Source organism: Scleropages formosus, chromosome 1 (assembly GCF_900964775.1).
Source record: "Scleropages formosus chromosome 1, fSclFor1.1, whole genome shotgun sequence".
Taxonomy (NCBI): Eukaryota; Metazoa; Chordata; class Actinopteri; order Osteoglossiformes; family Osteoglossidae; genus Scleropages; species Scleropages formosus.
Genome location: NC_041806.1, coordinates 12,921,314 through 12,936,058, shown reverse-complemented (window position 1 = coordinate 12,936,058; position 14,745 = coordinate 12,921,314). Strand labels below are relative to the sequence as shown.

Below are 14,745 nucleotides of genomic sequence, written 5' to 3'. Positions count from 1 at the left end.
AAGGGCACTGTGTCCTTCCTGGGGGACTGGGAGTTACAGCTGAACCCAGCAGACACGGCTGTGTCCTCCCTGGCTGCAGAAATGTCCCCTGGCAACAACCAATGAGTTCTAGTTCTATGAATAGCTTTGTTTGTTTCAGAGTACTGTGTGTGTCTGACAGAGAGACACGGAACATTGGCATATCTGTTGGTTTATGCATTCCTACAGTTCAATGCAACACCCTGCTTTTATTCAGTGTTCAGGTAATGTGCAGCCCAGACACCCATGGTTACACACACACACAAAAAGAGTCCATCAATGGGACTTTTTATGGATTATTACTCATGCTGGAATATCTGACAGGTAAGTGTGTTGCGTTATCTTTATTTTGTATGCAGTTGCTTAGTTAGATGCTCCAGGTCAGCAGCCACAGTTTGTACTGTTTAAGCTCATGAGCAAAGCCCAATTGTCACCATGACAGTGGTGACACACCTCACAGAGTACACACACACACACACACATCTTCAGAGCCGCTTGTCCCATGGGGTCACGGGGAACCGGAGCCTACCCGGCAACACAGGGCGTAAGGCCGGAGGGGGAGGGGACACACCCAGGACGGGACGCCAGTCTGTCGCAAGGTACCCCAAGCGGGACTCGAACCCCAGACCCACCGGACAGCAGGACTGTGGTCCAACCCACTGCGCCACCGCACCCCCTCACAGAGTACAGTCTGGGGTTTATTCAGGGGACCTGCTCGGGTCTTGACTGTCAGACTTTCACTGTTTCAAGAGATTTTTCATATATTTTTGTCATTTTGCAATGGGGAACCTGGTCTAGGACAGAGCCATTGTAAGTTCTCCTTGATTGTGAAATGAAGTAAATGAGACAATAAATAGCCCTTTAAAATAGGATAAAGGAACATAGATGCATACACAATTATCCATCCATCCAATTTCAATAATCGCTTAATAATAGTCCTGAGCAGGGTCGTGGCGAACCAAAGCCTATCTTGGAAGCACTGGGTCCAAGGAAGTGGGGGTACACCTTGGAGAGAACACCAGTCTATCACAGGGTGGCTACACACACACTCACCCATTCACACACTATGGGAAATTTAGAGTCACCAATCCACCTTAACTGCCTGTCTTTGGACTGTGGAAGGAAACCAGAGACTCCATTAAACCCACAAAGACACAGGGAGAACTTGTAAACTCCACAACATTCGAACATTTCTTTGCTGGTAGGACAGGTTTTGCTCAAATTCTCAAGAGTATCTCTGTGCATGAGGGTGTGTGTGTCAATACTCTTGTTGATACAATAAATTCCTGGTAACTGTCAGAGCTCATCCTCAGGACTCTCCCATGGGGCTTCATGGTGTTTAGGAAACACTCGTTTTGCCAGTGAAACTGGGTCTGGATAATGGGTTTAATTTCATATCAAACATGTTTATACACAGCTGTACAAAGACATTTATATTCTGCACAGCTGCAAAAGCCATTTAATGGGAAAAGCATTTCCAACCAAGGTACAGGAGCTGTATCCCACTACAGATTTAAGCCTAAAACTTTCTTTCCTGTTCCTTAACCGCAATGCTGTGGGAGAGTCGTCAGCTGGAGGTGGAGGATGAACAGCAGTTGAAACACAGAGCAGCAGGTCGGGCTCCTGAAGCCACAGGAAGCTGACCCCTGAAGAATTCCCCTCTGCGGGACAATGGCAGTGAAGTGGCAGTGGGCGCCTGTGAGGTCACTGCTGGCTGAGCAGGTCTGGTCCTGCCTGCACCGTGACACAACTCGTGGGGGCGTCATGACATCTCACTGGTCTTGGCCACCTCACACATGGGTTCCAAACATGACATGTTTTTGCAGTGATATGGCAGTGATTGGTCAGGGGTTCAGGTCTGGGATGCAAGTGGCAGGGGGTCCATTCTTAAATGCTCTAGTCTAAACACAGAAAAAAATTAGGAAGTGAGCTGCACGGCCTTGATAGCAGAGAACTGGAATCATTTGAACTTTTAACCAGCTGTGAGGATCTTATGCTAAGTGGACTGATGTCCAAGCAGTAACTACTAACCAAAACTGGACCGTAATGATATACTGGACAGAATAAAAACACACTGGAACTGAGCTGGAAAATGGGCCACAACAATACACTGAACCTCATCTGGAGACTGGACTTATATAGTAGACAGTGTACATGATGGTGGACCTCAGCAGGAAACTGGACAGAAGAGGTATAGCATACTGGGCACTGCACATCTGCAGGATACTTGATCATAGTGACACACTGAACACTATACAGAACTCCAAACCACATGTAAAAACTGGACTGTGAGTATAATGAGATACTTGACCTCTCCTGGAGAGAGTTAACAAGACACTGGACCTCAGCTTGAGACTGGACCACAGTGATGTACTGGACAGTGGAACACTGGACACTGCAACTCAAGTGGAGAGCACACTGCAGAGGCATACAGGAGACCAGAGGTGAGCACTGCAGGACCATATGAAGACTTCACTCAAAGGATGTGCTTAAAGAGGCCGGTAAGAATAAACAGAGAGCAGATGGAAACAAGGCAGAACCAACGAGAGGAAGGAGGAGACGAACAACATCTGAACAGCTGCAGATGACGTGCAAAGTGGCTTTTGGCCAACACTGTAGACCATAAGTGGAGACATGGCTAAGGAAGTGACTTCAGAAGGGGGGTGTAACTGTGGGCAGTGTGTGCACAGCACCGTTATCTTGCTGCCCTCCTTGCCGGGATTTCCAGCCTGATGTTGGCCTTCTTTTACCATTGCTGGTTTCTGCACGGCGACTGGAATCTCCCTTCAGGACACTCGCCGGTCCTCCATAGCAGCACTGTGCTTTGGGTGTGTTTCACCACAGTGTGAATGGAAAAACAGTTTATATGTTGAAGACTTGTCAGTCTGGAATTGGTCAGCAGGGACTGAGCTGCCATGGACAGAAGGAATGTCTCCTTTGTTGACATTTATCTTGCTCAACTGGAAGGGCCCTCGGACATTCTGTCCCACTGTGTTTACTGTCACAGTGACTTCACCGTAGTCAAAAAACTCCCCAGTCAGCCGCCCCCAACCCCACATTTGTCCTTATGGCATTCCTGTCCTCTGCAGAGCCACAACAGCAGGAAGGACACGCCATCATGCTGCTCTGAGGGGTATCTGTGGCTCAGCTGCCTGCTACCCCTCAACATGCAAGTACGTGAGAGCCACAGGGGAGGGAGGGGTGCTATGATGAGACCGCGGCGGCGGTTTAGTCCGGGGCCATCTCAGGGGTTCCTGACTCGCCACCGCAGAGTGCCGGGCTGATGCGGCTCTGTGGGCTGCCGTGTTGCTAACGGTGACACATTGTTGCGGTCTCTCACTGCATGTCACAATGGAGGGGCAAGGAGCAGTGACACTGTGAGCGTCCCCTAGAGCATAGCGGTGCAAACAAGGAGCAGACCTTAAACAAAGCCCCTGTGATGTGGTCAAGGCTGACCCATGACTGCAGGTTGATTGTGGATGAATTGTACGATGAATCGTACATAATATTTACATATAATTACATGTGTTAATTTAGCAGACAAATAATAACTGTACTGTGATGAACAGTTCTTATGAACTATTCAAGTGACTCCTTTATCCAAGGTGATTTAGTTAGATTCTTTTTACACGGATCAGAGCTTTAGATATGCTACAGCAAACTCTCAGTCATTCAACACAGAGAGACCATGAAAAGCCCTGCTGACAGAGCTACGGTGCATTTGGGAGCACTAAGACTTTAGTTGCCGGTGTCTGCAAGGAGGGTCTCTGGGTTTCATCTCCCCAAAGGGAACTGCTGAGAGACTCAAAAGAGAGATTGAACTAGAGGCTAATATGAGAGATAGGCTTGGCAGCACTGTATAGCACAGCGAGTACTGCTGGAGTCTCACAGCACCTGGGCAGAACAAGAGGCCATGGGTTCGATCCCCACTCCATCTCTGTGGAGTTTTGTATGTTCTCCTAGTGTTTGCGTGGGTTTAATCTTGGTGCTCTGGTTTCCTTCCACAGTCCAAAGATGTGTATTTCAAGTGAACTAATGCTCTAAATTGTAGCGTGTGAGAGAGTTTCACTAGTGTATGAGTAACTCACTCCAAGTGTACTGTACTGTAGTATATCTAGTACGGTAAATCACCTTGAGTGAAAAATTGGGCTGATACTACAGTGTTTGTTGGAATTTGCTTTGGAGAAGGGTGTCTGCTACGTGAGTAAATATAAATACTCACATGGGGACTAAAACAGCGACTCATAGAGAGACTCAGACGGCTCTGAGAGAGGATCACTGTGATGAAAGCCGCCGAACGCGAAAGTGAAACTTAAGCAGCCGCGCGGACGAACGGGTTGCTTACAAACAGCAGGTAAGAAACGAGCCGCGACGAGAAGGAGAAGAAGGACAGGAGGAGTAGAGGAAGAAGAGGAGGTCCCTGGGAATTCCCAGCTTTCCGCAGATATTAGGGGACAGGAGGCGGATCGGGGTCAGTGGGGTGTCCGCAGGCGGCCGAGAGCGCGAGTCCAGGGAGCGAGACGGCACAAGCGCGTTCGGGTAGCGCCTCGGCCCTCGGAGGTCTTCATCGGAGGTTCTGTGGCGGTAGGTGCTTAATTTTCCCGACTTAATCATGGTTGCGTTTGGGATCCGTGTCCATATGTTCCGTTCGCGATGCGCGGCGCCGTGACCGTGCGGTCCAGGTGCGTATAGACTAGAGCGGACATCGCGGCCGCTGCGCACCACACACAACGCGACTGCACTGAACGTTCGGAAGAAATACACACACACACGGTGTCTGAACCGCTTGTCCCAGTCGGGGTCGCGGGGAGCCGGAGCCTAACCCGGCAACGCAGGGCGTAAGGCTGGAGGGGGAGGGGACACACCCAGGACAGGACGCCAGTCTGTCGCAAGGCACCCCAAGCGGGACTTGAACCCCAGACCCACTGGAGAGCAGGACCCGGTCCAACCCACTGCACCACTGCACCTCCAGGCTTTCAAGAAATATGAAGTACAGAAATGTGCGCAAGTGAGGATAGAGCGATAGCCGAGAGCAGCAGGAAAGTTTCCAGTGATGTTATAAGCGGGAGACGGAGTAGTGCGTTGCACAAGAGTGTGGAGCCGCTCCAGGAGCCAACTTCATGCAGCATACTACATACATTGTGTCCTGGCATATGTCATTGGGCCGACATTCCCAGGTGTTCCAGTGGTGCAGACCAGCTGTGAACCATTGAATCTTTCTGCATCGGTGTCATTATGCATTTGGCTGTGTGGTAGGCGAGCGCAACAGCATGAGGAACGTTGACAAGGACACACAGCACAATGATGGCCAGTAGGAGGCACAGTAGTTAGAGGATTTGCCTTGCAGTATGAAAGTCCACAATTTGAATTTCCCTCCCGCTGCAGTAACCTTGATCAAGACATTTACCTTGCAGTGATGTAGTAAAAATTATCTTGCTGTACAAGTAAATCAGTGCAAACATTTTATGATAAAGTCAAGAAAGTGATGAGGGTCCAGGGTGACATACTGTGTTGCAGCTCTGACACACAATTAACTATTGTACTAGAGTAGATATTAGATACTAGGTATTTGGAGGGTTATGAATAGAGTGACACATGGGTAGGATGTGTTCACACCGTTCCAGGTGATGCTGAAGACATGAGTCTGCAGAAAGGGCCAGAAGGTCAGGAGACGTGGCACTCACACAAACTGAGCTGGACACATCTACTGACCTTTGCTGAGCCTTAACAACAGCAAAGACTCACAGAGCTTGACTTTATATCGTTCTGGTGACAGTGCCTAGCAGATGAGCAACGCACTGTGCTGCTGCATCACACCTCTGATGTATTTCCTGTGTGTTTGTGATTGCGATGCAGGAGGAGCAGCTCTTCAGAATCCACTGTCACACAAGGGAGTGGTCACAAGACTCCTTGAGTGGTGAGTCACTGTGGGGGATGAAGGCCTGCTGATGACAGTCATGATGATGATGATGACCATGATGTCACCAGGCTGAGAATATCCAGATAGCCTTTTGAAGGAATTTGTCCTGAAATTGTTCCAGCAGTGAGCAAAATGAATTGGTCTTTAGTGCTTCATTCAACCAAAGTAGGACCACAGTAACTATCTACAAAGGTACAGCTGCCAAGGTTCGACTAGCTGCTGGACCCCAAAGTAAAGCAAACTGCAGCAAAACACTCACAGCTGCGCTTCACTGCCACTTCAAATGTGTTTCTGTTCAGGTTTTCTAAGTTCTTAAAAATTGTGGGTTTTCTCAACTGGCTGTGAAAATAGAATAATGAATGTCAGAGTGAAAAGGAGGATCTGTGGAAGCTGAATCTCAAAAGTGGCGAGTCCTGAGGAATGCTGGGACTGGGGCCGGGCTGCACGACCCTGACTACCAGCAATCTGTCAGTTAAAAGCTACACTGTCATTTTTGATCCTAGTAAACATATGGTACCATACATCAGCAATATTTTTATTTTCATTGATCAGGGCCTGAACTGTGGTCTGACTTCCGGAACATTCTGCGGTGTGTCAGAGCAAGCAGCATGGCCCGTCCATTGAGCTGGCTTCTGATGCTACTGCTGGGTAAGTCCCTGTGGGGAATGTGTGACTGCACCTCTGACTCTGTGTGTGTGTGTTTGTGCGTGTGTCTCCCTGGATTTTTTTCATGTTCACTTACCTTCCTGTGTGTCTTGCTCAGCGTGTGTGTGCGTGCTAAGACTAAGTGTAGGACCAAACCCCCCTAGGACAATACAAAATTAAATTTCCTTTACCACCACCTGATACTGTGTCCTACACCATTCAGAAATGAAACAACACAGAGAAAGATTGTAATATTTTCTAGGATTACTCCAGTATTAAATTACTTAATTTATATTTTTTTCTTTCAATTATAATGGTATTAAATGACATTGAAGTGCAAAAACAGAAAAAAATGCATGTGACCTATTGTGGTTGTAGTGTGGTTTTGGGGGGAGGCTGCGCTGTGTGGCCCTCACTCTGGAATGTGCTGGGCTCTGAGTGAAAGGCCATGCTTTGCAGACATGCAGTTTGGGGCCAGTTCCTCACTGTAGCCTCCCCACAAGGGGTCATTGCTCTGAAGGCCCCCCCTGCAGTCACCCCAGCAGGGTCATCGTTCATCCTTTTTGGACGTGGTGTTTACAAAACCAGGAGCGTGGAGTCTGTGTGTTGCCTGGAAATACCTCCCAAGGCTCAAATGCACAGAAACAGAGAGCTTTAACTACATGTGTGCTGCCCCCTGCAGTGCTAATCTGGGTGCTGCCCATTGCGGGAAGTGCCACACTGCCAGAGCTCTGCAAGTCGCTCAACACACTGAAGGCCAGGCTGCACTCTGGAGACCGCCGGCAGTTCATGGTGAGGGGGTGTCTGTATGGTGGTGTTGGGTTTGACTGCAACCTGCAGGCTAACCTGGTCCTATGTACTTTACAGAAGCACAACTTCCCCCTGAACTACACGGTCCAAGTTAGGCCACAGGAGGTCTTCAGACTACGCAATATCAGCAAGCTGGTGGGTACCTCAGTCATTCGCTGACTGTCACACTCCTTTATTCAGTTATTCACTCAGCTCTTCCCTCCCCTTGGACCCATGTGACTAGCTCTCGTTGCTCTCACTCCAGATGAGTATGGTGCCAGACCTGGAGATCGGGGACTTGCAGGAGCTGTGGTTGCTTATCAACCAAGAGGTTCTCAAAAAGGTTCTGCAGATATTGCCAGAGAGACACCCGTCACGGCATTACGTTTCCAGCCTCCAGGATCTTCTGCGCATGGTGCAGCAAGTCTTCCAGCAGCCGCAGAATGGGGAACATGAGGAGGAGGAGGTGAGGGTTCCACTAGTTTCTCAGGTGGCTTTGTGGCATTTTTCCATTTCAGGAGTTTGAGGAATTTTCATCTGTTTCTTGTACCTGTGTGTGTGTGTGCATACAGCGAGATCCCCTTGAGCAGATAGAGCAGATCTGGGCCCAGCTGAGGGACCCCAACAGTGCCGTGTGGAAGCTGATGTCCCCAAAGGCCCTGGTGGACAACTGCTACAGGACCATGCACTGCCTCTTCAGTGACTGCTTTCCAAGCAGCAACAGTGACAGCAAGGAACACTGTGAGTCACACACACTACACTCCACATACACTCAATACACTGCACACTCAGTATACTCCATACACATTCCACACACACTCCTCACACACTCCTGCCAAACTCCACCCACATTCCAGTCACACTCTATTTTTACTACCAGCTCTCCCTCTGTAATCTTCCGGAACAATCTGGAAATACGACCTGGAATTCTGATCGTGAGGTGGATGTCTGAAATGTGTGTTAACATGGAAAAATGGGAGAGATGATGAATCGGTGGAAAAATGTAATGTGGTACAAAGAGGCCCATCGTGACACAGAGCTCTGTGGTGTCTTTGTGTTGTAACTGATGCCCACAGGGGCCTGGTTCCAGCACATTCCTAACCCACGTGTGTGGGTGGACTAGGCCTGAGCATGTGCATGTAGCTGTGGTGCTTGGAGTAGAAGCTCTCCCTACTGATGAGTGGTGCGAATGACACTTCCCATCAGCTCGTTGTACTGGACCTTGAGGGACAGAGAACAGAAATAATACACTGAGGACCAACACTGCACTTACTGGAGACTGACGCAAAGATTGAAGAGGACACAGGGAGAAAATTTCATTGTTCAACAGGGTGATCAAGAAGCACCATATGAGAAGTGTCAGAAAGGTTTGAGTCTTCCATAGTTCAGTAGAATTATCACACACACACACACACACACACACACACACACACACACACACACACACACACACACACACACACATTGTCTGAAGTCGCTTGTCCTGAGTGGGGTCGTGGCGAGCCGGAGCCTAACCTGGCAACACAGGGTGCAAGGCTGGGGGGGGGCACACCCGGGATGGGAGTAGAATAGGCTTGCAAATATTTTTTCTAGTGAAATAACATTAGACACCATACTGAGTCCAACAACTTGCCAAGTTATTTAAGAGTGATCCATCAGAGCTCCACGACTTTGAGTTTGGTGTGGCTCAGTAGGAATGCAGAGGGCAACACAGTTGAATGAGAGTGGCTCCATTACAGTCCCAGAAGGCCTTAAATTTGAAGCACAGCTGAGATGTCCCTAAGAACATCCTGTGGAGACACACTGCAGTGAGCTACATGTTGTCAGTGAGCTGGAAGATCATAAGGAGATGTGGGAGCAAACACTTTGGCATATAATTGATGACCATTCATCCTTAAAAGACAGGTCAAGGTCATGTTCCCATGTCTCCCTCAGTGCCTTGTAAGAACAGATCTCAATACTTAAAACAGTGAATATGCAGAGATGATAGCCTGGAGCTGTTTTAACTCTTAAGGTAACTCATTGTTTAAAATGTTTGAAAGTATTTTCAGAGGTCATATACTTACTGCAGATGTCCACCAGCCCATTAGACAGATCTGGGTTTAAAGGCAAAATGACCAGTGACAGCCTAGCTGGTATTGCCAGATGTCTCCTGCCAATTCCATGCTAAAACAGGCAAATACCACACATTTTTCAAGGAGAGATGAAATTTTATTGAACTTTCACAATAAACACAAGACCCCTAATCTTAGGTTACATGAAAACGGCTCCATGCCAACTCATAAAGAATCCAGCCTAACTTGGTACACGGAGACTAACTAATCATGTGCTCAGTTTGCTCAGCCCATCTATGTCTTTCGGTTGGGAAAACTTCCAGAGTTTGATTCTGTGACTTTCACATTGTTACAAATGAATGCCAAATTCAAGTTATGTATTTTAGTGCAGGGGGTGCGGTGGCGCAGTGGGTTGGCCCACAGTCTTGCTCTCCGGTGGGTCTGGGGTTCGAGTCCCGCTTGGGGTGCCTTGCGACGGACTGGCGTCCCGTCCTGGGTGTGTCCCCTCCCCCTCCGGCCTTACGCCCTGTGTTGCCGGGTAGGCTCCGGTTCCCCGCGACCCTGTATGGGAGAAGCGGTTCTGAAAATGTGTGTGTGTGTGTATTTTAAAAAATATTCATATCCTAATGACATTATTCCATTAAATGGGACCCTCTTTAACCTTTACAATTGTGGTGTTTTAAAAAAACAGTACACTGTGGCACTTCTAAATACAACTACAGGAGTAATGTGTGCTGCTTTTGGACACACTGTAATTTAGTAGTCATAGTATCTGTGTCTGTCTCTGCTGTCAATGCACTTTTGTTTACTTTGAGTCATACATGATTTTGGAGAAAAACATCAGATGAATGAATTGGCAAAAATTCTCAGAAACCAGGTTTCTGGAGTTTGCCAGTTTAAAGGGAAAATACCATGTAGAATCCGGAGGAGTATTAAGTTTGATTGTCAGAGTTTTAAAGAGATTAACTTTATATCATGAAAATTTACTATAACAGGATATCACCTTTAGAACTGCTGGGACAGGTGTGCCAGGGTTACTCAGGTCCAAGAGTACATCATCATCATACACAGAAACAGTTATTCTCTTCTACTACCCTTATACATGCTCCCAAGAGCTTCTGCCAAAGTTTCAGTCACAAGCATGAATAAATATGGAGAAAGAACAGGCTTGCAAGCTTATTAGGCCAATTAAGTTATCTTTTACAATTTTCTTACTGAACACAAACTATTTTATTCTATCAAATATTTTTTCTGTACCAAGAGAAATACCAACCAAGGCAGACTCCTGCTTCTTAACAAAGTTTATAAAACTTAAAACACAATTTCTGTAATGAGAGGCAAACCCAGATTTTAAAAACCCAGTCTGATCTATTGATTTTGGGAGATCTCTAGTTTATGTGCCAGTGTTACAATTTTAAAATACACATTCAGCAAACTAATATGTTCAATGAAGGAACATTCAAAAATTAGACTAATTGAGGCCATGTTCCAAGAGTCTGTGATACAACCCTCTTTAAACATGCTGCTAATTACTACCATTACAGTAGAACATATCTTGGACTAGAACTTCCTACAGAACTCTACAGGAAAACCATAAGGCCATTTTGCTTCACTCCAGAATAACAGCAGCTGAACTGGTGAATGTACCACTGTACAGAATTCTCATTGTGGAGGTCCTACGGGCAAAAACTGTTGTACGGAATAATAATAATACAGACTGCTTATAGCATAGCTGTTAGAAGTGCTGCCTTTGGACCCAAAGGTCACAGGTTCAACTTTCACCTGTAGCAACCTTGAGCAAGTTACTTACTCTGAATTGCTCCAGTAACTTTACTCAGCTGTATAGGAGATAAATAATTGTAGGTAGCTTAACACTGTAAGTCGCTTTGGAGAAAAGCATCAGCTAAATGAGTAAATGTAATAAACCCATTGTAAGAATCTTAAGCTGCTGTAACGGTTTTGCATTGTTCACAGTCCTTTTAACTGAGGGCTGAGTGCATTTCCCACAGCTGTTTTGTTTGCAGTCTGGGAAACTGTGACATCCAGTGTCTGCTGTGTAAGACACACTTACAGCCTGTTGTAGTTATTACATGTATTTATTTATATGACACTTCTCCAAAGCTACTTACAGTGTTAAGCTATTTACACTGATTTACCCATTTATACAGGAGGGTAATTTTTACTATTTCCCTTCACAGTAAGTTCCCTGATCAAGGGCACTACAATCGGAGGTGGGATTCAAATATGCAACCCTGAATCCAGAGGCAAAGGCTTTAACTACCGCACCACATGCTGCCCTAGTGGGTTACATTCTTTGGATTACGCACAGATCTGATAGCTGCTATGTTGCTTAGTGTCACTATAAATATGTGCAAAATTTTTTCTTATAGCTGGAGAAGAGACACAAAGTGATGATGTGATGACAGAGAACATGGGTACAGACAAGAGGAAGGAGGCCACTGACCAGCATATTTGTCTTTTATTTCTGCCAGACTGCAGCATCCTGCACTGGAGGAAGGGAAAGAAGCAGCAGACCAAAGATGCCTAGGTGTGGTGCACTTTCCTAGCTGCCACACTCAGCTCCAGGCTGGCGGCTCCAACACTCCACCTGCAGATGTCCCTCTGCCACCGTCCATCCACGCGTTGTCTCTATGCAGCCACGTGTGGTTGCCAGACGGCTTTGGCGCTCTACATTGCTCTGCCTCAGTCACCTTGGTCTGTGAAAGTGTGTGTGGGAGAGCCTGAAGGAGCAGCAGGCTGTATGTCAAGTCCCAGTCATGGGGCATACCGTTGTTTCATCCACCCTGCCCTGTAGCCAAACTAGTCAAGCTCATGAGCTTCACCAAGATGTTAAGCTGTTAGAACAGGCATGCTGAGGTGAGCTGCTTTCTGGTGCAGGGCCGTAAACTGCCGCTCCGCTCTGCCGGATGACTCGCTGGTTGAGTCGGTTACCGTCCAATATAAGGCCTCGTGTGTTTCAACATGTTTATTTCCATGGTGGGGTCTGGACCACAACCATTAATGAAGAGGCAGAATAAAATTATTTTTTATACTGTAGCCACAAGCCTTTCTTTTGTACAGCTTTCACTTGTTTTTTCTATTTATTGTGTAGGCAGATGATTTTTATAATAAAGGTACTGCGTCCTCTTGTCTTACTCTGCCCCTCCTGCTTTTGCTCTCGCTCTCGTCTTTCTCTTGGATCACATGCTGGCCTTCACGCCTGTCTCGGTTTACATCTGCAGTTAGACCACCACAGGAACATCTCCAAACATGTTCTCAGTTATCAGGTTTAGGAAACTGAACCAGTGCTAAGCTAGATCACACATCGAGCTCATGCACTCCTTGTCCTGCTTCACATGCCTTACCCTCCCAGGATAGGCTCCACCCCATTCTGACCCTGCAATGAACAAGCTGTTAATAACAGATGGATTTTGATGTCTTGCTCATATTTATTGTAACTTGCATTGGATGTATAGCCCCATATTTCTTTGATCTGTGTTATAAGGAGCTTTGAGAAGCCACTTTTAAAATGTATTGTGTAAAATAAAGATTAGAATGCCAGCTAATGCAGTAATTCTCTTAACGTAAGCAATAATCAGTAATAACCCCCCTCTACTATTGCCTTTGGGTGTGGAGGCACAGTGGGTTGGTCTGGGTCCTGCTCTGCAGGGGGTCTGGGGTTCGAGTCCCGCTTGGGGTGCCTTGCGACAGACTGGCGTCCTGTCCTGGGTGTGTCCCCTCCCCTTCACGCCCTGTGTGCTGCATTAGGCTCTGGTTCCCTGTGGGGCGAGTGGTTTGGATGGGAGTGTTGCCTTTAGCTACAAAGGTCACAGAAATAGATCTCACCTACTACTGCAATACCCTTCAACAAGGCACTTAACCTCAATTGCTCCACTTAAAAGTACCCTGCCTTATGGATGGGTAAATATTTTAATTAGCTTTAGTTTTAAGTTGGAGGAAAAAAAATGTCATACAAATGAAGAAATTGAAAGGTAAATGAGTCATTCATTGTATTACCTTTTCAAGAGAATTTTACACCTTATTCAAGTTGTGAACTGATTGGTTAAGCTTTCCATTGACTCAAGTGTTTTTTTTAAGGGTACGAGCTTTGTGCTCGGCCATGCAAGTCCTTGTGAATATGAGGAACACATCTATCTATTATGCAGCGTTGGAAATCGCAGAAGGCCACACAATCACTGGAGACTCATCCATCTGCCCTCATGGGGGTCAATACTGGTAATAGTAGATTTCATGTCAGCTCTCCCACTGTGGAACAAACAGCATCTCTGTGCCCTTTAGTCTGGCAGGTGTCTTCTGTTTTACTGAAGCTGCATAAAAAGGAAAACCTTCACATCCACATTAATCTGCAGTATGTTTATCAGTGATGTGACAGATCACTGACACTTTGGACAAAGGCAACAACTAAATAATTAAAGCAAAAAAACTGCCAGGGTGCCCCACCAGTACAGTGCTGCACCCTTGACCACCTGCTGCAACTGTTACACATTGCTAGCTGAAAAACACAGATACAGCAGGACAGCGCTTAAGTCTACATCTGTGTTGCTCACTGGCCCACACACACCTGCTGGATGTTGTCAACATTGTGAATTTCCACACCCATCTATTGCCTGCAATCAACCCACATTTGTCTGTAGTTATTTAGCTTCTCTGCTGTAATCCTTACCTGTGTGACACATTTTCATAGTTACTATGACCACTGGAAGGTGATCACAGCAAGTCCAAAATGTCATTCCTGTGCTTCAACACATTCATCACCGCCCTGGCCTTCAGGCAGCTGCTCAGCGGTCATATAGTGGAAAGTAAATTAACTGCTTTAGAATATCACGCCTGTAATGCACTCATTGTATTTCTGTATGAGATGTACACTGCTTCGGCAAAAAGCGTCTGCTAAATGAATAAACATAAATGTAAGTTGCTTATTGATTTCTACTGCATGGTTGATGTGGCTTATGCTTACTGGCCTTTCCTTTGTCAGATGCTGTGTCGGCAGGGCTCCTGCTCCAAATGGACCCTTTAACCCTAGCGGCCGTGTTCCTACTTGCAGGGAGGGATGGTGCAGTACATGTACTAGACAGGCAGATGACCATGTTTCGTACTCAGGAAGCTGCTGTACAAATGAGGGCTTGCGTAACAGGGAGCTGTTAATCTGATGAGCTCCTGCACTAAGCCTCTCTGGCCAGCAAAGGGAGAGGATGAACTCCTGCAGCCTTGCCATACACAGCCCTGTTGCAAGGGCAACAGCAGCTGTAATGGAGAGTGCAGAGAGTAAGCCTGCAGGACACTACAGACTTGACAAAT

General features: G+C 46.8%; 1 protein-coding gene across 1 annotated transcript; it reads left to right on the top strand.

Annotated features, from left to right (window-relative positions):
- The first annotated feature begins 4,218 nt into the window (after nt 1–4,218).
- LOC108933977 (interleukin-34-like) lies at nt 4,219–13,027 on the top strand. The gene is made up of 8 exons (XM_018751432.1): nt 4,219–4,602; nt 5,875–5,935; nt 6,491–6,586; nt 7,266–7,375; nt 7,451–7,528; nt 7,638–7,838; nt 7,945–8,113; nt 11,919–13,027. The coding sequence occupies exons 3-8, from the start codon at nt 6,547–6,549 to the stop codon at nt 11,972–11,974; spliced, it is 654 nt and encodes a 217-aa protein (XP_018606948.1). The 5' UTR covers nt 4,219–4,602; nt 5,875–5,935; nt 6,491–6,546; the 3' UTR covers nt 11,975–13,027.
- Nucleotides 13,028–14,745: the final 1,718 nt, after the last annotated feature.

Bases quoted from the DNA above. Each gene is read 5' to 3' on its own strand.
- LOC108933977 (XM_018751432.1), top strand. From the start codon at position 6,547: ATGGCCCGTCCATTGAGCTGGCTTCTGATGCTACTGCTGG. The intron at 7,529-7,637 runs GTGGGTACCTCA...CTCTCACTCCAG, and splicing joins TACGCAATATCAGCAAGCTG to ATGAGTATGGTGCCAGACCT. The intron at 8,114-11,918 runs GTGAGTCACACA...TATTTCTGCCAG, and splicing joins CAGTGACAGCAAGGAACACT to ACTGCAGCATCCTGCACTGG.